Below are 25,390 nucleotides of genomic sequence, written 5' to 3'. Positions count from 1 at the left end.
CCGCACAAGGCAAAGCCTGGCCAGGTTGGCCGCAGCAAAGCCTCTTGGGCAGCCAAGCACGGAGCTGGCGAACAGATGTAGAGCCTTCAAGTGGGAGGGAAACAGAGGTCCTGGCTCTCTCAGGCCGTCCACCTTTATAACAACACAGCAGGAAATCTGCTGAAGCCGGGGAAGGCAGTCTCTTGGGAAGGGTTCCCGGTCATGAAACATCTCCTTCTTGCATTGCAATGATCTGGCTTTGCTTCTGCCCCTCTTCGATGGCAGGTGCCGTGGCACATTCCTCTGTGAGATCCCCGCCCGCTGCATCGAACACAGAGGCATCCGGTCAGATGGTCCACGTGGCTGAGGATCTGGTACCCCCCAGGGGCCACGTGTCCCCAGGTTTGCCTCGAGCGGTGCCCAGCAGGGCAGTTCCACTGCCTGGCTGTTGGCAGCTTCCTCTGTCATGGAAATCAGCATCCTCCTTGGCTCTGGCTGTTTGCTCAGGCTCTGGGGGTTCTGCCCTGGCAGGGCTTCTGCTGGGGGTAGGGATAGGTGGAGAGAAAGCATGACACTTACAGGAAGCCCAGCCGCTCCTGTTGGTCCTGTCATCCCCAGGTCGCCTTTGCTGCCCTGAAACAGGAGAAAAAAAACCCCTGAGCCCTCCCTGATGTGGTAACAACCTTCTGCCCACCGTTTTCTGTTTTTGTAGGAAACCCAGGAAATCTCTCTGGTCCCTTCAAAGAGCCCTCTACCAAGCAAGGGCTTGGCAGAGGGTGTCACTTGTGTGGACGACACCACGCGGGGGGCTTGGAGGCCCCCTCACCCTCCCTCTAGCAAAGCCCATCCCCCAAGGCCCTCTGGAAAGACTGGACAGTGCCCTGAAGGTACTATTAGCTGGCATCAAGCAGAAGCCGAGGGGAGCAGGAAACCAGCATGGACAGGGAAGGGGGGGGGAAGAGAGAAAGAGAGCTTTGATTTCTTCTTTGAGGCCACGACTGTCAGCCCAGAGAGCAGCCATCCTGGTCCCCAAAGTGGCTGTGATCTCAGGGAGGGACACCTTTGCGGCTCTTCGGAAGCTCCCCGCCCTCTGCACCCTCAGCGATGTGTGGTCGAGATTGAGGGGGCCGGAGCCTCCCCTGGGGCAGACTCTCCACAGAAGCCCCGCACAGTCTAGCCCCCCTATAGCCCTCCGGTGATCTCCCCCCACAAATGTGCAGAAACTGGGGCCTGGCTGGGAAGAGTGGATGTGGACGGGATGGGCAGGCCTCCTCCTCCCCTGCGCCAAGCCCCCCAGCAGCACGGCACACGCGCCCGCTCCACAGGAGACAGTGACTGTGGGAGCTGGCCTAACGCCCCGGCCTCCTGACTTCTTGATGTTGCCCAGAATTTTCTTACACTACTGGGCACTCCATTCCATGCTGTCTCCCTATATCATCACAAGGCTTAGGTGTGTCTGCTCCCAGCAGCACCCGGGGCCTGGCCAGATGGAGCCTGTGTCTGATGCTAGGTGTCCAGGAGCCGGGCACAGGAAGCTGTCTGTCTGTCCACTCATAGCGATAAAGTGAGCAACCCCCAGGCCGTCCGGTTCCCCACAGGCTGCTGTGAGGGTCTCTGGGCGAGGCCACAGATGGGGTGCTTGCTGGTCTAGGGAGAGTTTGGGGCCAAGGATCTGTGGCTGGGCTGAGGTGCTGGACCCCTCCTGGTGTGTGGGCTCTCTGGCCACTGAGCACTCACCCTCTCACCCTTTGGTCCCGCTGGGCCTGGGACTCCGATTGGTCCGGGAGTACCCTGGGGAGGTAAAAAAAACAGAGGTGAGCGGCCTGATGCCGATGGGGAGGGGGGAGCCCCGCGAGCCCCGCCCGGCGCTGGAGATGAGCAAGGTCCAAAGGCCCATTTTCAGGGTTGGCGAGGCCAGGCTCGTTCAGGGCAGTCATCGGACTGGGGCTTCTTCCTGTTTGGGGTGGGGGCCTCGGGCAGAGAGGCCTCCCCCTGCCTCAGAGCCAGATTTGAGCAGGGAAACCTTTTTGCTTCACCACCAAGCTTGCCAAGGCTGAAAACGGTAGGAGAACTGCTGCTTCCTTTGCTCCCTGAAGCGCTCAGGGATGGGGGCGGAGGCTGTGGGGGGGGGGGCGAGGGCCGGCACCTGTTTGCCCTTGCAGCTCCACATGCGGGGTGGGGGGAGCTCATGCCACAGAGACCGATGCAGACGCACACACAGAGAGGCAGGTGCGGGGGGGGGGTCATTCAGCCACCGCTCACCCCACCCGCCCCACCGCGGGCCACCCTGGCCTTCAGCCTCCCCGGCCGGGCCTCTGTCCCCGCTCCCCCGCCCCACGGGGCAGGCCGGATCCGAGAGTGATGAGGGGGTCTGCTGGGACGGGCCTGGTGGGGATGTGGGTCCTACCCGCTCTGGACTCAGGGTTCCGGGGCAGTCGGGGCAGCTGGAGCCTTTGGCTTAGAGGCGGGGCGGGGCTGGCTATGGCGCACGGAAGCCCCTTCCCCAGGTTCCCGCTTTCCACCCCGACTAGCTGGAGGTCTGTATTTCAGGTCTGTATTGCTTTGCCTCCGTGTGGAGGCTGCTCAGACTTGGCCCTGAGGGTGTGAGGCTGGCTGGTGGGCGTGAGCAAGTGGGGGAAATGCTGGTTTGCTTTACAAGGAGAAAAAGAGCCCTAAGACGTTCTCCGGACCCCCTCTGCAGCCAGGAGGGCAGACTATGCACATGTCAGGAGTGACAGCGGTCTGATCGAGGTCATGGCTGAGAAAGCATGGCAGAGTCCCTGGCCAGCTCCAAGTGCAGCCTCCAAGGCCTATCAACGCTGAGATACTGGAGAAACTTCTGGGCTCTCTGAGGGTCCGTTAACCCCCACCCCTGTAAAAGGGGGATGATGACATGAGTGTTTGCTTTTGAGGCCGCTGCCCGGTTAAAATGGATGAACGCACGTCACGCATTTGGTGCCGATAAATGTTAGTATTGGCACGGCAGGGTTATTCTTCCCATAAAACTTTTCCTTTAAGGTTGTGTTGTTGATTTAATGAGGAAAATAAAACCTGAGGTCCAAAGGGGACAGAATCTGTGAATTTGCGCTGCTCCCCTCTGTCCAGTGAGAATGCAGGACAGTTTTGGATTCTCTGATTCCAGCCCCAGATCAGCCCCCTCGCCCTGACTGGCCACGTGGGGCAGGCACGCTGGGTGTGAGGAGGGTGCAAAGGGGGGGACTCGCGGGGGCGGGGAGCAAAGCCCTGAAAATGTCCGGACGAGGGGTCTGGTCTCTGAATGGGAGAATCTACTGTGTCGCCTCCACAAAGGCTCTGGAAAGGAGGTGGTCTGGGGCGAGGCCCGTCACCTCCTCTGCTTGGTGAGGGCACACACCATGGGGTGAGGCTCTGAGCGGGGCCGCTCTTGGCCCTACCACTCTCAAAGCTCTAGACTCCTGTGGGCATCAGTCTCAGATCCTCTCTGCCTCCAGGCCAGTCCCCCCGCCATAAATGAAACGCTGAAAATTGATCCCCCTGCCCCCGTCCCCCAGTGTCATCCCAGCCAGCTCATTAGACTTGTCTTCCGGGCCTCCAAGGTGTCCTGCAAGGGCCAAGCTGGGACTCCCTGGCTGGAAGGCCCTGGGCACACACACAGCTCTGTTATGGCTCCTGGGCAGGGAAGTCCAGCCTCCTGGCCCTTGATAGCCAGTGATCCTTAGACCCTGGGAAGGTGCCAGGTGTCAGTGGGAATGCCACTTCCCTAAAGACCTCATGGGGCACTCTGGGAGGGGCCTGGAAGGTGGAGAGGAGAGGAGAAACTCTTTTTTCTGTGATGCTTCAGTTGCGTGTCATAAGAAGAAATGCCAGGTGCTTTCTAGTCATGAGTAGGTGATGCCTGTTTTCTGGAATCAGAAAGAATGGAGAAAGAGGGACCCAAGTGTTCCTCCTTTGCTCTGCATAAACCCCTTGCTGAATTGCAGGGCGGCCGGGGCACCGCGGAAAGTGGGGTAATGTGCCCGCAGAGTGCGGAGCTGGGACTGTCCCGTGTGACCCTGGATGCTACAGCCGGCCTCACCCCAGCACACAGCAGAGGGGGCTGCACAGGGCTAGGAAGTCCCCATGCGCAGACAGGAGACAGACAGAGCTCATGGCATGAGGACAGCACAGCATGACGGGCACAGACAGACACTGTCGTGTTCGGTGGGCGTGAGTCATGGTCTCAGGCCCTGGGGCAGGGCTCCCAGGCCGCACTCAGCCTTTTGTCGGGAACAGAGTCCGTGCAGCTGGAGCAGCCCACCACCCCAAGCCCAGCAGTCAGGAGAGTCAGATTTGAGGACCCTGGGTTCCTACGATGGTCAGAGGAATTCAGAGGAAGGCCACCCATCTTTGGTCAAGAGGCCTGAAGGAGCGTTTCTGAACTGAGCAGAGACGGTACCTTTCTGGTGTTGGTGGTGGGAGAAGGCAGGACTCACTGGGAAAACGAGGCCACAGTGGGACAGGGACAGACGAGAGGGGTCACAGGCCCGGGGTGGGGTGGGCTGGGCTGAGGGGTAATGGAGAAGTGACACTCACCGGTGGCCCAGGCCTGCCGTCCAAACCTGAAGCTCCCTGGACGAGGGGAACAGTTTGACCGAAAGAAGGGGAGGGGAAGAACGGGAGGGAGAAAAAGGGACCGGGGAAGGGAAGAGGTGAGTGAAGCAGTGACTCCGGACAGACACAAACGCTGGTCATCAAACAAAACGGGAGAAATAAGCTTGGGAGGACAGGTGATGGTATTCACACGGAAACCAACAACAACGGACACCGAGTGGCAGTGCGGCCGGCGGCCGAGCAGGCCGGTGGGGAGCAGTGCAGACGCCCCTTCTCATCCTCTGTGCCCCCTGCCCCCCCTCCTGGTAGCCCCTCTCAGAAATCCCACGGCCAGGGGTTTGCAGCGATCCGGGGAAAGGGATACAGAAAGAGAATTCATGGGAAGGTGTCTGGAACCAGAGGGAGTGCATCCTTCCCAGGACCAGTCTCCCTGCAGAGGGACAAGTCTATGTGGAGGGCGGGTTGTCTTTCCGAGCCTCTTTTGCACAACTATGGAGACCGGGGCAGGCTGGAGAAGCCCAAGGAAATCAGTACTGAGTGATAGCACCCGGTCTGGGAACGTGGGTAGAAGCTGGCCTGCTTCTGCTCTAGCGGGTGAGGTGGAGGTTTGGGGGGGTCCTCAGATGTTAGTCTGCACGATGCCTGACCTTTCCCTGGCACTGAATGGTTTGCAAAGCTCAGCACAAACGCAGTCCATTCCTGTTCTCCCAGACAAGGGTCTTTTTAGAGAAAAAGGCTTTTTGAGGGCAGAGGTCTAAGGCCAAGTATGCCCTGGAGTGAACTGGCTGGCAGGTGGATGCTGTTAAAACCCACTTGCAATGCAGCATCCAGTAGGCGCGAATAGGTGCTCTCGCTCCAGTGCTGGGCTGGAAACCTGCCCCCAAGACCCACCTAGGAGAACCAGAGGGAAATTTATCGAATGATTCCAATGTGACAAACCAGAGAGAAGGCAGTGGGGACAATCTAGCCCAGTGAGCACTGAGTTCTTAAAAACGGCTTCCAGCGGAGCCTCAGAAATGAGCCTAGGCCTCGGGATTTGAAAGGTCGGGGAATGCCCCCAGGCGAGGGGGGACAGAGAAAAAGGTGTGGGTAGTGGGATCCTGCAGGGCCTTCCTTCTCAGTTGTAGGGTCACCAAGTTCTGGGATGATCCTGACTTCTGGACTAGAGAGCTGAGTCTCTGCACCCCACGGCAATGGTCAGAATTTCCTGGGGGGGCACATAAAATAAGAGAGATGCTTGGGCCCTCCCCCACCCCAACTCAACCAGAGTTTCCACGAGTGAGGCCAGGGTAATGACTTGTTTGAAAAGCTCCAGGCAACTCTGGTGTGTAGTCAGCACTGAGAACCACTTCCGTAGGGCCAGTAGGAAGAACTCCCTAGTATGCTCTGGAAAAACAGGCTGCTACTACATGGCATAAACTATGGAAGTGAAGCTGAAAGTCAGAACTTCAACTAAATATCCACGAACTTTGTCTATGCAGTACCAGTACCGAGTTATTCTGAGAGGTCTGGAGCGGAGGGCATGGACTGGCTGTTTTCGGGCCATCGCAGGCCACTGACATATTTTGCGTGGTCTGCAGAGTTGCAAGTAATTTTGATTTAATGTTAGAAAATGGGGAGATTTCACATAAAATGCCAGATGTCCAGCTTCCTTGAAAAAATGAGACCATCTGGAAATACTGGGCCCTCATTCCCCTGAACGGAGGAGGGAATGTTCTCCTTAAGAAGGGATGCATGGCCTCCAATGCGCCCCAGTCCTCACCGCTCCCTCTTGCCTCTCTGAAGTCCCCGTTCATTGCCATTTGTGGAGATGCTTGCTCTGTCATTTTCTTGAGCCAGCAGAAGTATTTCTCTGTACCCATGTCTCTACTGAAAGTTGACAACTTAAGGATAGATGGGGCACTTTGTCTTTCCTCTGGCACTTTCTTTGTTTATATAACCTGTTTGGTCTCTGTGCCGTTTGCATTTCAACCCCTGACTGAATTCTCCAGTGTTCACTAGGGCGTTGGGGCCATGAAGGCGGACAAGGAGAGATTTGTGGTTGAGTGGGGGCAGGACGGCTCTTTTCTAGTAAGGCGTACTTAAACATTCTGGACCCAGCTTAAGACATGGGAAAATGTCTGTTGAAGTCATCAGTTCCCTATAGTCTGTCAGGCACATCAGCTCCGTAAACGTCCTACATTTGATGCGCTAATGAGGGTGGAATCATACCTTTTGCTCTTGCTGTTCGGTTGCTGTGATTACATTAACCAGACCTTCAGGCTCTGCCAAGCTGGGGTAATTGGGCTTCTCTTTGTTCTCCTGCTCTTTATGGCATCCCAGGGTGGGAACTGGCCTCGGGCCCAGGACAGAGGAAGCCCTAGTGGCTGGAATGAGCTCCTCTGCAAGGCGGTGGCCTCAGCGAAGGAGCAGCCTCTGGCCTGGCCTCACCGCTGACTTCATACGTGACCTCAAGTGACTCTCTCTTCTCTGGGGCCATCAGTAAAATGAGTAGATGGGTCTCTAACATCCATTCCAGCTCTTGAAAACCAAGCCACAAAGAGTGCCGGCCCCACTGGGGGGTGAGGGAGGATGAAGCCCAGGGCTCCAGGGTGGGGGGCAGAGTGCACACACCTGGACACAGGGGAGGCAGTGATGAGGCCATGAGCCCATTGCAGCTCGGGGCAAAAGATTCGCCCAGGGCAGGCCCCCACATCTGGAAATGTCAATGTCTCCTGAGCAGCCCCTCGCCCCGACCTGGGGTCTGATCTCAGGGCGGGCTGAGATGAAAGATCTGAGTGGCCCGAGACCGCTGGGACCAGAGAATCTGCCTCTGTACAAGTTTTTCTGCTGTGGCCAGTGCTGAAGATAGCGAACTAGGAGGGAGATGGAGAACATTTCACTTCTCGTTGCTCCCAGGTCCTCCAAGCTGGGTTCCCATTAAGGGCGGATTTTTATTGCCTCCGAATCAGGCACATGTAGGGCCCAAGGCTGTCCTCAGGCCACTTGCGGCTCTCCAGCTGGGGGCTCCTTGGCTGGGGGGGGCCTGTCTTATTTAGCTCTGCATTCCCCCCATGACCAGCCCAGGACCTGGCCCAGAGGAAGCCCTCAGGAAGGGAATTAGAGTCTACGGTCTTGCCCAGGTGGGAAAGCAAAACTACACGAAGTGTTCTGGAACGCTCAGAATGTTAGGACCCCCAGTTTTGCAGCAGCCTTCTCCCGGGGTCCTGCACCGCCACCCCAGCCTCCTCAGGACCACCCAGCTGGGCTCCTCACAGGCTCGCTGGCTCTGAGATACTTACGGGTAATCCCAGCGGCCCTCGATCTCCTTTCTCTCCCTGGACACCCTTCTCTCCTTTTGCTCCATCTAGTCCTGCTTCCCCCTGAAGGAAAGGGAGGGGGGAGATCACCAAAGGGCATGTCTCAGACAATTCGTTCTTGCATCCTGGGGTCCTGGAGATAGGGGTGGGCTGGGGAGACCAGAACATGTAGAGGATGGAGGAGGGAGGGGGCGGAGGGGGCTGGCCCACGGATGGCAGGCTGGAGGCTCCAAGAATTCTTAAATTCCTAGCCTGGCTCTATTTCCATTAGAGTCCTTGGTATCCCTGTAGTAACTGTGAGGTCCCCAAAGGAAAAGGGGATGGGTGGAGCGGAGACAGACCCGAAGGGCAGTTCCAGGTCAGGCTTGGGTGTAAGTGACCATTTGCAGAGCGGGAAAACTGGGGCCCTGCAGAGATTGGCTGGCAGGTGCCTGAAATGCCAGCATGGGAGCTCCGAGGCTCCCAAACTAATTGGGGCAAAAAATTGCCCAACTGTCTCCTGAAGAATATTGGGGTGAGGAGAATGGGCCAATATGTCATCAGCTCCCAGCCCCTCTTATCTGGTTGAAATGTTTTTGAGGAGGGAGATTGGGAGACCCCCCTCCCCAGGCCAGAGACCAGTGGGCTTGGACCTGGGGAGGGGCCACAGCACACCCCTCTTTCTCTCCACCTCTACTTCAGGGCGGGTGAAATGTCTGGGGCAGGTTACTTGGAAAAGGATTTCATCGTTTGCTAAGAATCCAACCCGGCACTAGTGGGCTGGATTAATGGATGGCAAAGCTCTAAATCTGAAGACTGCCTGGAGTCAATGATGGGTGTTAAAAGGACTTCATTCTCCCCTGGTTGTAGCCACTGGCCAGTGTCACATGGTTCCATTTAGGGAAAGGGACCAGATGGGCCACGTGTCTCCAAAGGACTTTCCTTCTTTTTGGCCCTGACACTGCCCCTTCCCCCACTCCCACACCTGTCACATGACGTCTTCTTACCTTTGGTCCAGGAACACCTTGGAGCCCCTGCATTTGGAATCAAAACAAGGTACCTCAGAACTGCATTTCTAGGTAAGTCAAAAACACCTTGTCCGCAAGTTGAACCACAAAAGAGCAAGGGCCCAGGGCCCCTGCCCAGGGGAGGTGCAGGGAGTGCTAAGGGGTCTGTGCTTGGGGCTACCTGGCGTGGAGTCTGAGCCTGGCCCCCCCAACCAGGGACTGACAGAGCGTCTCTGTGTGACCCCCACAACTGACCTAGAGTCTCACGAAGGGAAGATTCGGAAGGAACACAGCAGAAGTTGATTATGTACGTATATGCGAAGTGCTTGGAGCAGCGTGTGGCACGTGAGAGGTCTCGGCCAGTGCTGGCTACCATCGTCATTACTACTACTTCCGCCAGTGACAATGCGTGACACAGTGCCGTGGGGCCTGGGACCCCCACGGAGGAAGGACCAGCATCTATTGGTTTCGGATGCTTGGGGGCCCTATAAAGGCCTCATCTTATCACCTGTCACCTGGAAAGGCCAACCCAGTGGGGCTGGTTTTACATCACTTTCCATCTTAATCCAGATGTTTTTGCTGCTGGTTAGCAAGACGGAGGAAGGGGGAGAGCAGGCGTCTGATAGCCAAGGGCAGAGCTTAGTGACAGGGGGACTCCTGTGGGGAGGTGAGACCAGACCCTACAGCTGCTATGCCAGTCAACTGTTTCCAGGACAGCTGGCCATGCCCAGGCTTCTTGGTGTCACTGAGATCTTTCCTGTTTAACATAGGAGGGAAAAGGAGTGGGGAGGGGTTCGTGGATGACAAAATCCTACCCTGGGAGGAGGAGGGGACAGGGACTGCTGGGGGGGCGGTGTGAGGGGATGGTAGGGACCCAGTCACAGCGGACTGAAATGCCGACAAGCTCTCCACACTTACCGGAGGTCCGGGGGGCCCCTCTGGCCCTGGAGGCCCAGGAACCTAGAATCCAAAGGGAGATGGTTAGCCCACACCCTTCTATACTCCAGTGGCCATCGCTTCTGACATGGCCCAGGGTCCAGCTGGGAGCTGCAAAGCCGGAGGAGAACAGAACTGCCCAGCATGTGGTCTCCCAAAAGAAGGCTGAGAACAGGGCAGAAACTCCTAGCAACTCATTAACCTGCACAATGTTGAAAAGAAAAAAACCCCACATATTGCCAGGAAATGCTGTCAAAACGTCTAGACTTCCAGATTTTCTTAAATAAAAAAAGAAAGAAAGAAAAAAGAAAAACCTGGCAGCAGTAGGCCCTTGTTCATGTACGGTGACAATTGCCTGGAGCTGAATAAAAGCATTCCCCTCCAGGTGGGGCATGAAATCTTCAGATGACCGCAGTCCCCACCACTCCCTATTGTCTTTGACTTGGATCTTTTCGTTCATTTGCTGCGTGCCTGGCCCTCGTAGGCATTTGAACTTGAGATATTTGGCTTACAGGAGCAGAGATNGGGGGGGGCTGAGCAGCTTTTGAAGAATACCCCTCAAGTCCCCTCGGGTTTGTAACAGGGACTGCTGTCTCTGCTTCCCTTTAATTAAAGGCAGAGTATAGTAGGACAGATTCATGCTGGACGGGGAAGGCGGAGGGACTCAGGGAGTCTTTCTATCTACAAAGGATGGTGCTCGTTGCAGATTTTGTTTCTGATGATGTTGGGCATCCGTTTGCTCATACTTGGCCACCCAAGAGGCGGGAGGGAGGCCTGCCTGCTTCTCTCTGAGCTGGTCACCCCATCTCAACTTTGGGGCTCTTCTTGCCTTCCCAGGGTTAGAATCCCACAGAGTGTGGCCGGAGAGGTGACCCCTCTGTCAGGCCACCAAAGAGGAGCCCCTGAACTTGGGCAGACCGGGTCCCTCTCATGTCTCTCAGATCCGTGGACTTCTCAGCTCAATCTCCGGAAACTCTATATTCTTTTCTTAAAAAGTTTACTGCTTTCTTTCCTGATTACAAATAAGTGAGCATGTATCCTGATTGTGGTGGTAGCCACACAGACCTACGAATGTATTAAATAAAAGTCACAGACCTACACACACTGCCCCCAAAAGCCAATTTTACTGTATGATAATTTTGAAAATAAAAAAATTAATAATAGACCCATTAAAATATTTTGTAAATTAAAGGGAATTGAAAGAACGGGAAGAGTAAGTATCTGAATACTTACTAATACTTTATTTCCTTCCACTCTTTTTTGATGTGTAAAACGTACATGGAATATATGTCCATACTTGACGATGATTTTCTGTCTATAATTTGATTCTCCGCTGTTTTTCATTTAACCCGCAACCCAGTTTTCTTTTCTTTTCTTTCTTTTTTTTGTATGTTCCCTACAAGCCTCCTTCCTGTGTCTCGACCGAGCGGCACGAAATGAGTTTCTCCCTGGCCAGGGCCTGGAACAAGGCTTGGCACAAGGAGCACTCCCAAACATGGGGACTATTATACCATTAGTATTATTACCATAAGTTATTGAATCATTTCCTTCTTGTTAGAAATGGAGGCTGTTTCCAATTTTTACTTTAAACACTTCTGGAAGGAACATTTCTGTGTGTAGAGCTTTTCCTGAATTTCGGAGCATTTCATCAGGAGGCCATCTGCCCCTAACTCAGGAACACACCATCTCATCAAGTTCGCTTCCCTGAGCGTGGACGGGCCCTGGTGACACTGAAGGTGACCGGGGCCAGGGGACCTCTCTGGGGGCTGAGAAGCCTTGGCGGTCCCTCCCTTGGCTCTGTCTGGGTGGCACAGGCCCTCCCACCCCACATCCTCTCCCTCACATGCTGCTGAGCTCTCCTGCCTTCTTGGCTCTTCCCCTGAGCCTACAAACACGCCCGATGCCCTCTCATCTTATGAGAACCTGGCCTCCATCCTGAGCACCTCTCTCCGCGCTGTTCTCTGCTCTTCCCTGCACTACCACGCCTCTCAGAGTAGAATGCGTCTCTCCGGAAAGCTTGCTTCTGACGCTTCTGGGCAAATTCCTCCGAAGTCTCCAAGATCCTGCTCAGAGGCCCCGTCTTCTAGGGTGCTCGCCCAGCTGCTCGAGCGGCTAACCACCCCAGCGCTTGCTGCCGGGGACCGTTCGCTGCACAGAGCCGGTTCTGTCTCTTCTCCTCCCCCCAGACTCTAGCACCGGGAAGGAACATGGCGAGTGCTCTGTGAACACCCGTGGGGCGCAGGTGCTCTGTGAACACCCGTGGGGAGACCGTGAGCTGGGGCTCCGAGGCCGAGCTACTGTGCTCCGCGAATGTTCGGCTTCTTGCTCACTCCCCATGTCGGGCAGCTGTGCGTTTCCTTCTAGAGCACGGAAACGCCGTGCATCCCGGAGGGCCTGAGGGCTGCCGAGGTCCCTGTCAAACACCCCCCATGACACAGAAGGCCAAGTGGCACAACCTACCTCCACTCCTGGCTCCCCCTTCTCCCCGGGCTCTCCTCTCTCTCCCTGTGGGCACAAAACACCATATGCTGTGGGTGCTGGCACTCAGGGGGGGCCGGGCACAGGGACACCCGCACATCTGTGACAAGCCAGACCGGGACTAGACTGGGCCTAGGTGTCGTCAAGGACCACCTCGGAGGCTGACGGGACGGTCAGCCTGCAGTATCAGGACTGGGCCCAAGATCGCAGTCTTCGGGGACCTGCGGTCCCAGCATGTGGGAGGCAAGGCTGATCTCACGTGTGGACCCTGAAATGCACAGACCCTGGGGTGACCTGTGACCTGTTTCTGGCCGACAGAATACAGCACATGGCAGAGGTGACGGGCTGTCACTCTTGTGATTATGTTACAGGCTTATGTTACAATTATAACGTGCATACGTTCAGGTTATGTTACACACACACACATACACACACACACACACACACACACACACACACACGGCCCTGTGTGGGCAGCAGGCGCTCAGAGACTCCTGCTGGCCTTGGCCTTGAACAAGCAGGCTGCTCTGATGTGAACTGGGCAGCCCCTAGGAGCTGAGGGACGCCGTCCTGCGGGGGCATGGCACTGACTTACGCCAACAGCGGCGAGCCTGCAAGACGATGTGAGAATGTAGACCAACAGCTTGACTGCAGCCTCGTGAGCCCCCCAACCCCGGGCAGAGGACCCCATGGAGGCGAGCTCGGACTCCGACCCACAGACACTGAGATCAGAGTGCACATTGTTTTCACCGCTGAATTTGTGATTCGTTACGCAGCTACAGAAATGACTCTGGCTCTAGGAACAGGGCCAGGGCCCGGGGTGGGAGGGAGATGAGGAAGCTTCCGCACCACGTCCAGGAGCACTCCTGCCAGCCTGGAGCTGCCCCACGGTGGAGGGGACGTGCCAGGAGGCCAGGAGCTGCCTGCCTGTCCCAGCTGAATGGGGCAGCCCCGGGGAGTGGCTCCCGAGGGCTGCCTGCACTGGGTCACAGGTGGGACGGGTTGACCTCTGACGTTCTTTATACTTCTAAGAGGAGAACTCTGAGTCCAAGACTCTAGCACCTTTGAGCCAGGCTGGTGCCTGAGGCCACCGTGCTGTGAGCTGGGAAGTGGAAACCGGTGTTCACACTCCCGTGCTCCGCCCAGAGTGGCTGTTCTTCAAGAGGACCCTCACCCACCCCCCCCAAGGCCAGGCAGGCGGGAGGTTAGTGTAGCCTCGTTGCAGGGCCAGGCATCTGCTAGGCTGGTGACCACCGTGAGGGGCACCCTTGCTCGCGTGCCCTCATCCACACCACGTGCCCTCATCTGCTGACAACCTCCATACCCCGCCCTCTCGCCTTACTGTAAATCCCGGAAGCCCGATAGGGCCGGGCAATCCTGTTGCTCCGGGTCTCCCTTGGCCACCTGGTTCTCCTTTCTCCCCAGTTGGGCCGTCTAGACCCTACAGATTGACAAAGATCTCTGTTAGTCAAGAGCGAGGGCGTTGGTCAAGCATCTGTGACCAACTGTGGCATGCAGGCGTGGCTCCCTTCCTCCAAGGGCAGGGGTCCAGCATGGTGCCCATTTCACAGATGAAAACCACTGAAGCCCACAAGAGACTCCCAGGTCAAGTCAGCAGCCTTGTCGGACTGGGTAAGGTGCTTTCCTTGTACAGGCAGCCTCCCCTGGGTGTCGGGCTTCTGCATACTTTCCAAAGAGGCAAGATCTCATCTCCTTCCCAACAACCCCGTGAAGTATCCAGGGAAGGCATAATTAGCCCCATTTTAGAGATGAGAAAACAGAGTCCTGAAAGGCTCAGAGACTTCCCCAAGGACACAGAAGAGGACAGAACAGTCCCTGTTCTACTGAGGGGGGCTGCTGGCCTTCATAAAGCAAGGGGCTTAAGGGAAACCCAGGTGAGTGCCCGGCCCCCAGCTCCCGAGCCCAGGTTTCCAGCCCAGGCTGCAGCACGGGGGGGGGCAGAAACATGCTGGGGGTGGCGCAGCCCATAGGCATGCATGCGTCCCAGGGGAGAGTCCCGGGCCCGGCAGGCCCGCCCTGGCACTCACCGGTGCGCCCGCCTGTCCCGTCTCCCCTTTCTCCCCCTTCTCCCCCGGGCTTCCTGCGTGTCCGTCTTCTCCCCTCATTCCTGCAGGCCCAGACTTTCCTGGGGGGCCTTGGGGACCGGGAGGGCCCATGTCTCCTGGCTTGCCTCGTGGTCCCTTCAGAAAATATTAGCAACACTTATTATATACACTGATGGAGGGGAAAGAGAGAGCGAGAGAGAGCATGAAAGAATGGGACGTCCAAAGGACACAGCCTTTCTGTGCTTGAGTGGCCCAGGCGAAGAGCCTGTCCGCCTCCCTTGGAATTGGAGAAGCCTCAGCACCAGCCCCAGCCCGTCCCAGCGGGCTCTCCCCACTCCTCTGGGGCCAGCAGTGTGGGGCTCCGGCTTTTGCATGGTGGGCCCCCACGCTCCCCACTCCCTTCCCCACCAGGCTCACATCTGGGCCTCTTCCAGAGCCTTCAGTCCCCACCCCCACCATCTCCCATCAGCCCAGGTCAAGGTCCATCTTTGGAGGCTTGTCCGGGAGTGTCTGTTCTTACCTTTTCCCCGTCGTGGCCTGGAGGGCCTGGAAGTCCGATCTCTCCCTGTGGCAGAACAAGGGAAGGTCAGTGTCAGAGCGGAGAGGAGGAACTGTCATTTACAGTACACTTCCCATGTGCCAGGTCACCCTGGAGCTCTGTGCTTGCGCTGAGTCTGTTCTAAGGTGAGGGCCCCAGGGCAGAGCCGTGTGCACAAGGCCCGCGGTTGGTGCCGTGTGCAGCTACATCCCAGCTCCGCAGTCCACATTTGAGCCACAACCTCACACATTGCCTCTGAGGACCCTGGGTACTCTGTGGGAGGGGTGTTGCCTCCCAGTCCCCCCAGCCCAGCCCTCCTGTCCTGCCTGCTCCACAGGGAGCTCCCTGCATCTTCACATCAACCCAATCCCCTTCTTTAGGGCAGGGAGGGAGATAAGGGAGATCTGGCCTCTGTCTTTGAGGCCAATAAAGAATGAGCCACATCACCAAGGCAAAATGATGCTATGAGAGGAGCAGAGAGGAAAGGGCAGGGAATTCTGCCTGGTAGATCAGGGGAGGCTTCCAGGAGGAGGTGGCCTTGGAGCTGGGTTGAAATATGAGGACTTGGAAAGGTAGGGAAAAGGGGAAGGAATTTCAGGGCAGGGGCCCTCATGAGCAGAGGACAGAGGCGCAAACATGCAGGGCCTTCTGCGAAAATCACAGCAGTGCGGTAGTGTATAAGGGGGAGCAAAGGTGGAGAACGAAGGAAGGGGGAGATCGGGGAGGAGCTCCAGGCCCATGTTCCCCAGCAGGTGGGTTGGGGTCCCACGTGGTTCTGCCTGAAGCAGTGGCTTGTCTAGACCCAGACTTCACTACATCCGAGAAGCCTGTGAATTACAGCCGCCCAAGTCAGACAGCAGGGGAAGAATGGCAGAGCTGAGGTGGCAGCAGTGGGGGTGGCTGTGATGTGGGCAAGACAGGGCCTGGGGTGCCTGGGAGCAGTGGGAGGAGTCAGAGGCCATGCTGTAGTGGCGGCTCTGCAGGGAAGATGGGAGGGTCACCCATCGGCTCCCGCACTCGGGGACACACACGGTCCCTCTGCGGGGTCTGCAGCCCCCTTGTCAAGACAAGTGTTACCTTCTGGCCTGGGACCCCTGGAGCTCCGGGTGGGCCGATTTGTCCGGGAAGACCAGGGGGCCCCTAGGAAATAAAAGAAAGACCTGTGGAAGAACTTTCCATCCAAGAAGGGGTGCCCTGTTGTCAGAGGGGTGTATGTGGAGGCTGGTTTATGGGGATCGATCATTTTCAAACATCTCATCCGTGGCAAGAACATTTTTTTTTTTTGGCAAAGGAAATAGCATGGGACTTCACAATGTAAAGCAGATAAGCACTGAGCATGTCTGGGTTAGAGTGTCGGGGTTGGGGGGGCGGATCCTGGAGCCATGCCTACCAGCCTCTCCCTCCTCCTCCCTCCGAGCACCCCTGGGCTCCAAGAAGATAAATCTCACCTCCCCTGATAGGGACTTCAAAATGCCTCTAGGAAACAATGCAAATATCCATCGACAGGTGCAGGTGTGCGACACCCATCCAGTGCGTTATTACTCAGCCGCGAACAATGAAGCAGGGTGGGACCCAGACATTCTTACGCTGAGCTAAAGAAGCCAGACACAGACGGCTACACTGTGCGTGTCCACGCAGACGACACTCCAGAAAAGACAGATCTAATCCACCACGACAGAAAGCAGATCAGTGGTGTCCGGGGGCTGAGGGGAGGTGTGGGATTGACTCCTGAGGCACATGAAAGAACTTTCTGGAGTGCCTGGGGTGGTGGATACATGGGTGTATACATTTGTTGAAGCTCTTCAAATTTCACAGCTAAAGTGGGTGCATTTTATTGTATGTAAATGAGACCTCGAGGTTGACTTTAAAAGAAAAAAGATTCCACCCGTGAAAGTTTTGCTTTGGAGAGCTATTTCAAATAATGTTTTAATGTCCTCCAATGAAGCTCATTGATTCTAGAATCATGTGATGTTAATACCAGTCTCTGGGTTGGGGCAAGATATGATTGTTGTTTGAGTGTGGGTGTGTGCAAACCTAAGTGTCCTGTGGCATACGGCCACTAAAAATAGTAAGTGAAATGAGGGCCCCCTGGGGGGCTCAGTGGGTTAAGCATCTGGTTTCGGCTCAGGTCATGATCCCAGGTTCCTGGGATCGAGCCCCGTGTCAGGCTCCCCACTCAGCAGGGAGCCTGTTTTTCCCTCGGCCCCTCTCCCCATGCATGCTTGCTTTCTCTCTCTCTCTCACAAATAAATAAATAACATCTTTACAAAAAAAATATAAAAATATTAAGTGAAATGAAATTCTAAGAACTTTGTGATCTCCTTTCTTCTCTCCACCTGGAAGTTAAACCTCATGGTAGTTGTTTTAACCATAAATATTCACTACAAATACCCACAGTCCTGTCACTGGTAGTCGGTACGCAGGCAAAATCTGGGCTTGGGACTCACTGGTTTTCCACGTGCAGAAAATGAAACTGATTTCTAGGAAAAGTGAAAAAGTGGACGTTGTGTAGCTCCTGATTTTTTAGGGTGTTGCATTTTATGAGCTGAAGGTTGAGTACAAGGAGAAACATAAAAGCACCCTCCTCTGTACCTCCGTCCCCTTGACGCGGCTGCGTGGAGACCCAGCATCGACGCTGCGTCACGAGTGTGCAGTGGAATGGGTCAAGAGCCGCTCCAGAGGACGGCCGGGACCCGGGCTAACGGAGGCTCCGAGAGTCCCTGCTCAGGCTCAGATCACCCTCTGCCCTGGTACTTCAGGGTCAGTCCTAACCCAGAAGCCCCGCCCCTGCTTTCTGGAGGCCAGCTCTCAGTCCTTGCCTCCCCCGGCCCCGCGTCCCCCGCCCAGGCCCCCAGCCCTCAGCCCAGTGCCCAAGGGAAGGAAGAAGACTTACCATCAAGGCCAGCGTTCGGATCTCCTAAAAGCCAATGCCACACAATCAGTTGAAGAGCAAGTCAAGAGCGGTCTGGAGGTTCCCCTTGGCCCAGGCACGGAAACATGGGAGCTGGGCCCCTTTTAGGAGCGCAGTAGGGGTAGTCCCTGTCATGGGCTCCGTGCCTCCTGACCCCATGCCGCCCCCACCTCTCCCCGAGGTTTGCAGAGACTGGAAAGAGAATACCCTACATTTCACCACCACTGCTCTGAGGCTGTCCTACCACAGACTCAGACAGGCCCTGAAATGGAGGGCCTGAAATGCAGGCTTCCCTTCGCTTTGTCACAGAGGGAGGACGCAACATCTCTGCTTCTCCCTGGTCACTGACTGGGACCTCCCCTGTTCTCCCCTCTTCCCCAGAACCCAGATTTCAAGGCTCCGACGTGCTTCCTTGTAAACACCGAATGCAGACTAGGAAGATAGGGGGCCACTCAAGAAACCAGGGGGACGATTGCTGGCATGCAGACAGGGTCGCACAGTGTGTAAACGGATCCTCAGATCCTACAGGGTTTCCTTTAAAGGACTGGTTCTCAAGCTGCGGTTTGGCCCCCAGGGGACATTTGGGGACATTTTTGGTTGTCAACCAGGGGTGGGGTGCTCCTGGCATCTAGTGGGTAGAGCCTACAACATACCGGGCCCCCCTTCCCCACAACTCCCCACAAAATGACCCCGCCCCGACTGGCAACGGTGCTGAGGTGGGCAAACCTTGTCGTAAAGGGCGGCCACCATATGACCTTGACATATGATTGAACTGATGCAAAAGGGGGACATGCTTCAGGAAGACAGATTCCACCATGTGAAAGGGGTACTGAAGACCAGAATTCGGGATGGACCAGCACCTCACAGGGCTGGCTCCCACTCACCTGGAGAGCCTCGTTGATGTTTCCATTGTAGTCCACCATCTCCCCTTTCCCTGGTTCCCCCTTGGTGCCCTGCAAGAAAAATGCGGTCTGAACCATGGGCCGGGGCCGTAGGGCCGAGGGGCAAGGCTGCCCGCTCCCCACTAGACGGGGTCGTGGCCAAGGCGGGCTGTGCCCAGCTGTACGCAGCAGGACCCAGAGCTGCAGGCTGGGGACCCTGTCAGGGGGTTCCCCACACTGACAGAGGGTGCCCAGAGGATCTAGAACAAACACAGAAGACTCTAGGCGACAACTCTGGACTAGACAGGCCGAGGGAAGACTGAGTCCCAGCACGGCTGTCGCGGCTGCAGAGAGAAGTCTCTCTCCCTCCCTCCCCCTCAAGACCCAGAGGCCAGCCGTTCACGCTGTGACCCCAGGGAAGCGGGGTGCTGGGCTCTGACCCTGGGGGAGGTGCTCGTACCTTGGGGCCCGCTGGTCCCTGGTCTCCAGCTGCTCCGGGCTCCCCCTGTTGCAGGACAAAATTGGAATGAAATGGGGACAAAAAGAGCTGGGCCCCAGAGCACCTGCTGTCCCCAGAGGGGCCATTGCCAGGGGCCATGGAGGGGCTGGGAGGCTCATCTTCGCTCGGGCCAGGAATCCGCAGACCTTCCTGTGCAGGAAAGTGCAGGCCCCACCCCTTCAGGGAGCAGCTCTTCCTGCCTGCGCTCCTCCCTGTGCCTCTGGGCTCCTCTGGCTTCTCCCTGAAAGACCTTCTCCCTGGCCTGGGCTAGTTGTTACGGACTGTCCCTGCGCCTGCCTGGCCGCTTCTCCCCAGCCCCCTACGGCAGCCACGTGTTTGGGCCCAGGGACCAGGCCCTTTGCTTCTCTCTATTTCCATTTGGCTCAAGGAGTGAGAGCTCAGGAACTTTTTGCCAATCGCCTGAGGGGTCAATAGTTGCCATGGAGGGAGCATGGGTTCTCTCCGGGGCCTCTCTGCCGGGGACAGCCCCAAACTGCAGGATGGAGAACGGCAGTTCAGCGTAAGGCACTAGGAGCGTTCAGCCTCCCAAAGTGGGGAGGGGCAGGGGGGTTGTTCCTGTTGGAAACAGGACAGAACTATGGGGAATACATGAAAACAAACCACAGTCCAGTGGTTCTGGGACAATGTTAATGTTAAAGACACATTTTAAAAATCAAGGCAGAAAGTAAATATAAAGAGACAACCGAGCTTTTAATATAACTTGACTCCTCACGACCCTACAGCTGGCCAGCTCACGGACTGCCGGTGACCTGCCCCTTCCCTCCCTGCCCCACAGCGTTTTCGTCCCTGAGCACCTGTGAGGCACAGGGCAGCCTCGACCTGACCCTCCCACAGGAAGTAGCTGGGGAGAAGTGGGAGACCCACTTTTGCCAGGGGCGTGGAAGCTAACAGAAGCAGGGGCTCTGGGTCCTTCCCCAGCCCAAGCATCTATCCCCGGGCCAGCTTTGACATGACTGATGACTTAGTGGAAAGCTCTCCCAAGCCAACAGGAGAGATAGCCACCAGGAGTCACGACCCGTTAGCTTTACGCCCTGGGGTCCGACTGTAGGGACAGCCACGCTCTTGCTTTCCCTGAGCTAGGCCTTGAACTCCCAAGCTGACCCTCATCTCAGAACTGGGAGCCTCCGTACCTTGTCTCCTTGCCGTCCCGGGGGGCCGGCCTGGCCATCAGCGCCCGCTTCTCCCTGGGGAAGAGGAGAGACATGGGCTGACGGCATGCACAGCCGCTCGGCCAGCTCCCTGAGGGGCCGAAGGGTGGTTTTGCTGTTGATGTTCTCAGTGTTAGGTGTCTGGATCTCTGTCTTTGTCTGCACTGGCTTCTACTAACTCGCCTCGTTCTACTCATCTGACTCCCATCCACCCGTGGATCCAGCCTGGGTCTCACCTCCTCCTGGCAGCCTTCCCTGTCTGCTCCTTTCCGCCTCTGAGTTCTGCACCACGTACTGGGGTCTACCCCGCAGTGCCAGGTGCTCTCTGGTTCTTGGATAACACACAAGCCAGCTCTGTTGCAGCCTTCAGGTGTGGACAGCCATCTGCCCCCCACAAAGGGAGGCAGGTCATTTTGGAACCTGGAACACTTGGGAGGGCACATCTCAGCAGGTCCCACCTGGGAGGCAGAGGGGACCACGAAGGCTCCGGGCATGTGGGGAGGGGGCCCAGGAGGCCTAGGATGGGAGACGCAGAGAGAGATGGGAGGGGGTCCCCCATGCGTACTTCCCTTAGTCAGCACTCTGCCTGGCCCTAAGGAGGACACGGGCTTGGCAATGGCCTTCTAGCTTTCCCCTCTTGTGTCCCAGGATGCAGGGACAGTAGTGACCAGACTTCACCAACCTCAAATCAAAACCCAAGACCTGCCGGGGATCCACGCGCCGCGGGGACAGACTCTGACCCTGGGGATGTCTCGGAGCCCAGAGGCGGCGTCCCCTTTAGCAAAGCCGGTGCTCAAGCCAGGGAGCTCTTTTCCCACCACGGTCTGATGGGCACGTGGGCGTTTGCCCGAGACCCTTCTGGCCACTTCATCTTGCCGGTCTGTGGGCTTCCTTCTGGCGCCCGCCACCACGTCCCTGTGGACTGCGGGTCTGTTTCTCCTGCTGGGTTGTGAGCAAGCTGAGTGCAGCCTCTCTGCAGTCTCGCAGCCCAGGCAGGGCCCTGCCCGCAGCAGCCCCTTGATACGGGTTGGTGGAGCGAATGTGTGTGTTGTCTGGAAGATGTAACGAGTCCTCTCCTTGGAAGCTAAGAAAGAGGCCATCCGCACTTCCCCAGGCTGCTGGAGTAAACCAGGCATCGCAGGAGACATCTGCTTCGGGAAACCCGCATCTCACCACTGCAGTTTCCACCCAGTGTAAGGAAAGTGAGGGCAGTCCCATTTGCTGCTGACCCCACTGCTGCTACTTGGCCCCAGTCTCCGCCTCCTGGGTGCCAGCACCAGATGGGGCCCGACTGATCACCGATCTCGTATTCAGCGCCTGGGCAGGGGGCCCTTCCGTCTGTCCTATGCCCTGCAGCCGTCCGTCCCTGAATCAGTTACATCATAGCTCTTTGAATCATTGGGACCATCCATTTCCCCTCGGATTGTTTCTCTTGCATAGTCAAACACTCACCACTAAAATCAGGAGCTCAGTCCAAATTGTCATTCTAGAATCCACTGGAAAAAACACACATGTGGAGCAGGAGAGAAGGCAAGGTGCCTGACAGAGTCCTCAAGAACGGGCTGAAGATAAAGGCCACAGGGAGCATCTCCCTCGAGCGTGGATCCCAGGGAAACTCACCTTTGGCCCTGGGGGCCCAGGTAGTCCTGGGGGGCCGGGCTCCCCTCTGCCCCCTCCGATGGAATTGCCGGCATCGCCTTTTTCTCCCTGGGGGCAGAAGGGGGAGAGAGTGGGAGAGTAAACATCACTAGGCCCTCCTAGCTCTGGAGGGAGGTGGCCATTCCCTGTCTTTTCTCCTCTCCCAGTTCCCAGGAGTGGGGGCACCAGACCACCCCGTGGTCCAGGCTGGGCACAGAGGCCCTCAGAAGCCCGGCCTGGTCTGACCGGTCATGGGATTTGAGGAGAGAAGGGACCTGGCTATTGTAGGGGAGCAGGTATGGAGCTGAAACAAGAGACCCACCACTCCTTGGGTCTAGACTCTGTTACTCAGAGTGTGTCCATGGAACCCTGCTTCCAGGGGTGGGGAATATTTGATATGTGAAAAAAAGGGTCTGGTGGCTAACGGGTGTTAAGGAAGGCAGAGGGAAATGAAGCCGCCCGGGCTCCTTGCCCACAGAGTGCTCTGAGACCCCACTGGAAAGCGGCCTGTGATATTCCAAGGGGGCTGTCTCATGCAGCTCTCCCCACACTTATCTGGCCTCAAGCCTTCTTTTCTTTTCTTTTTTTAATGGAGTGTCCCGGAGCCCATGCACCAGGGAGCACAGGCTCAGAGCTGGCACAAAGACATCTGACAAGGTCACAGCTCCTGGTCTTTGAATATGGGCATTTTCTGCCAATCAGGGCCTCCCATGTGGTACCCCATGCACGAATCTAGCTGTGTCCCAGCTGCTTTCCCCCAGTCTGGGAGGGACACCTCCGAAACTGGGGCCCCTGGATGTTCAGGGCCGGGAGTGTGGGTGCAGATGAACCCAAAGGCCTTTACATAGAACCCGCCATTCTGAACTTGCCAACACCCACCTTCTGCCCCAGGAGGCCTAGTAGCCCAGGGGCGCCTGCAGCCCCCTTTTCGCCCTGTGGAGGGAAGCAGACAGTGCAGGCTTAGGAACGGTCTCTCCAGGATGACTGGAAAGAGAGCCTTGGCTTTCTCTCTGCTGCCTCCCTGCCCCTCTGTGGGCCGCTTCCCGCCGGACCCCCATCTGCACTTGACTCCCTCCTTGGGCCACTTCACGCTGGTGGGGGCCTGGATCATTGTTCTCCTGCTCCCATATGGGCTGGGCCCTTATCATGTACAAAGTGAGAGGCACCAAGAGCATTCAGCTCCTTCGGGGGGTCTCCTGGGGAGAGGCGAGCAGTGTAGAAGGCCAGTAGTTGGGGAAGCTCTTCCTTTTAGCCGCTCTGCTCCTTTCATTTTTTAAACGTCTAGCATTTAGAGGCCCCCGGTCTCTGCCGACCTCCTCCCTGCCTCCAGGGAGGACAAACACCATCTCGCTAGACTTCTCCTTTGGAGGACTATTTCGAGAAGTCTTCCTGGGATGGGTTGGCTTGCATCCTGCCAAAATTCGTATATTGAAGTTCTAACTTCCTGTAGCTCGAAATGTGACATTCTTGGGAAATAGGGTCACTACAGATGTAACTAGTGGACTTATGAGGTCATACATAATCCAGTATGATTGGTGTCCTTATAAAGGGGACATTTGGACATGGCGACATGCATGCCCAGGAGAACACCATGTCAAGACGGAGGCAGAGATCGGGGTGACGCTTCTACAAGCCAAGGAACGCCAGGGATGCCAGCCAACCGCCAGAAACGAGGAGAGAGGCAGGGGACAGATTCTCCCTCACAGCCTGTGGAGACCACCAGCCCTGGTGACACCCTGACCTCAGGCTTCTGGCCTCCAGAACTGTGGGACAGTAAGCTTCTGTCGCTTGAGCCACAGAGCCCGTGGTCCTTTGTTCGGGCAGCCCTCGCAAGCTAATAGCCTGCCCTGAGCATCTTCTTCCGCCATGAAGAACTTTCTCTCCCATGACATGCATCACAGAGCCCTGCTCTCACTGTGTAGATGGAGAGACTCCGTGGCCGGGAGTGACCCCCCGCCTCGAGTGGCAGAGGCAGGCCCGCTCCCCAGCTCTCCCGAAGCTCCATCTTGTACACCGTGAAGACGGCACTCTGCACTCCCAGAGTGTCCCGTATCAGGAGAGCACCCCGAGACTTCCCCAGCAGGTCAGTGCTCAGGCCCCCCTCTCCACAGCTTGATGGAGTTAATAATAGAAACGGAGGGCCCTGGGGTCATAAACTGCCGGGTGTCTCGATGACTTCTCCAACTGGAGCCACGGAGGATGCCACACCAAGTCTTTAGGTGCCATCCCCTTGCCACCTGCCCTTGGGTAGAAGCTGAATGACGTAAGAGCCTGGAGCTTCGCAAGGGAGGGGAGGGAGCCAGGTGAGGGCCCAGGTGATGGGCGGAAGTGAGTTCTAGCCCCCCACCCCAGCCCTGCCTGGCCGTGGCTGGGGTGTGCCTGAGCTGGGGCATGCCCTGAGACAGGCTGAGTCTAAAGGGGAAGGGTGCATGGCCTATGGAGGCCATGGCAGAGTGGGAATGGAGGGAAGGAAGGCCTTCCTTCTGCTGGTCTTTCCTCCTGGGAACCGATGCTTTCGAGGAGGGAAGGTGTGTTCCCGAGTGCAGGATTTCTGAAGCTGTGCCAGGCCACCCTGGCACACCCCTCTTCCTGGGGACACATGCACCCCAAACACACTGCAGGCAGCACACGAGCCATGGGGGTGGGGCAGGGAGTGGGAGGACCACAGAGGCCAGTCTGAAGGGGACACACACTCAGAGACACAGTATCCTACCCTCTGCCCCCTCTTTCCCGGCAAACCTGGGGGCCCTGGCTTCCCTGCTGCTCCTGAGTTTCCCTTTGGGGTAAGAAGAGAAAGTCACTGATAAGAGGATTGGGGGGGTAGTGAGGGGTATAGTGGACAGTGATCGTAAACCAGCGTTTCCAGACTACTAGTCCCATGAGATGTTCCTCTTAAAAAAAGGATGCTCTAGTCAAAAAGTTTGAAAATGCTACACCAGAGATGACAGTTTTAGAGGTTCCCGATATACATATAGCATCTTAAAGGCCCTGAGAAGGCCTGCAGTAAAACAAAAACAAACAAAAAACCAAAACACCCCCAAAACAAAAACCCTGTGAAATATTCTGACTCCGTATTTCCCGAACATACTGGCATGGAAACTTTTTTCATGTTACACCCCTTATAGAATGAGACAAGAGAGACAGAGCCCTGCAGGAACAGGGGACAAGAGTTACTGCCTGCTGGAGCTGGTGTGCAAGCAAACTGACCGAGCTCCAGGCCAGGATCCAGGGAGGGGAAGGCATTCCTGACCAGCAGGCCCCTCCTGGGTGGGCCCTCCTCTGCTTAGTCAGGCCCCCAGCTCCAGGCCAGCTTCAGGGGGACCGAGGGCATAACAACAGCAGCCACTGCCACCTCCACCCCATGCTTGATGCTCCATGCAGCCCAGAACATTCCCTCTGTATCAGTACCTTGGCTCCTGGGGTCCCTGGCTCACCCTGTGT

At 56.8% G+C, this 25,390-nt stretch overlaps 1 protein-coding gene across 1 annotated transcript in view; it reads right to left on the bottom strand.

The window, feature by feature from the left end:
* COL13A1 (collagen type XIII alpha 1 chain) overlaps positions 1-25,390 on the bottom strand; it is a 142,742-nt gene that overhangs the window by 9,307 nt on the left and 108,045 nt on the right. The window contains exons 20-34 of the mRNA XM_034662615.1: positions 25,358-25,384; positions 22,829-22,882; positions 21,932-22,018; positions 20,294-20,347; positions 19,104-19,148; positions 18,647-18,715; positions 17,745-17,768; positions 15,929-15,991; positions 14,834-14,878; positions 14,296-14,448; positions 9,752-9,793; positions 8,834-8,860; positions 7,830-7,910; positions 1,717-1,770; positions 559-612 (exon numbers count right to left, since the gene is read on the bottom strand). Coding sequence (XP_034518506.1) covers positions 559-612; positions 1,717-1,770; positions 7,830-7,910; positions 8,834-8,860; positions 9,752-9,793; positions 14,296-14,448; positions 14,834-14,878; positions 15,929-15,991; positions 17,745-17,768; positions 18,647-18,715; positions 19,104-19,148; positions 20,294-20,347; positions 21,932-22,018; positions 22,829-22,882; positions 25,358-25,384 — 879 coding nt within the window. The remainder of the gene's footprint in view (positions 1-558; positions 613-1,716; positions 1,771-7,829; positions 7,911-8,833; positions 8,861-9,751; positions 9,794-14,295; positions 14,449-14,833; positions 14,879-15,928; positions 15,992-17,744; positions 17,769-18,646; positions 18,716-19,103; positions 19,149-20,293; positions 20,348-21,931; positions 22,019-22,828; positions 22,883-25,357; positions 25,385-25,390) is intronic.

Source organism: Ailuropoda melanoleuca, chromosome 6, assembly GCF_002007445.2.
Source record: "Ailuropoda melanoleuca isolate Jingjing chromosome 6, ASM200744v2, whole genome shotgun sequence".
In the NCBI taxonomy this organism is placed as follows: Eukaryota; Metazoa; Chordata; class Mammalia; order Carnivora; family Ursidae; genus Ailuropoda; species Ailuropoda melanoleuca.
This window is presented reverse-complemented; position numbering and strand designations above follow the sequence as displayed.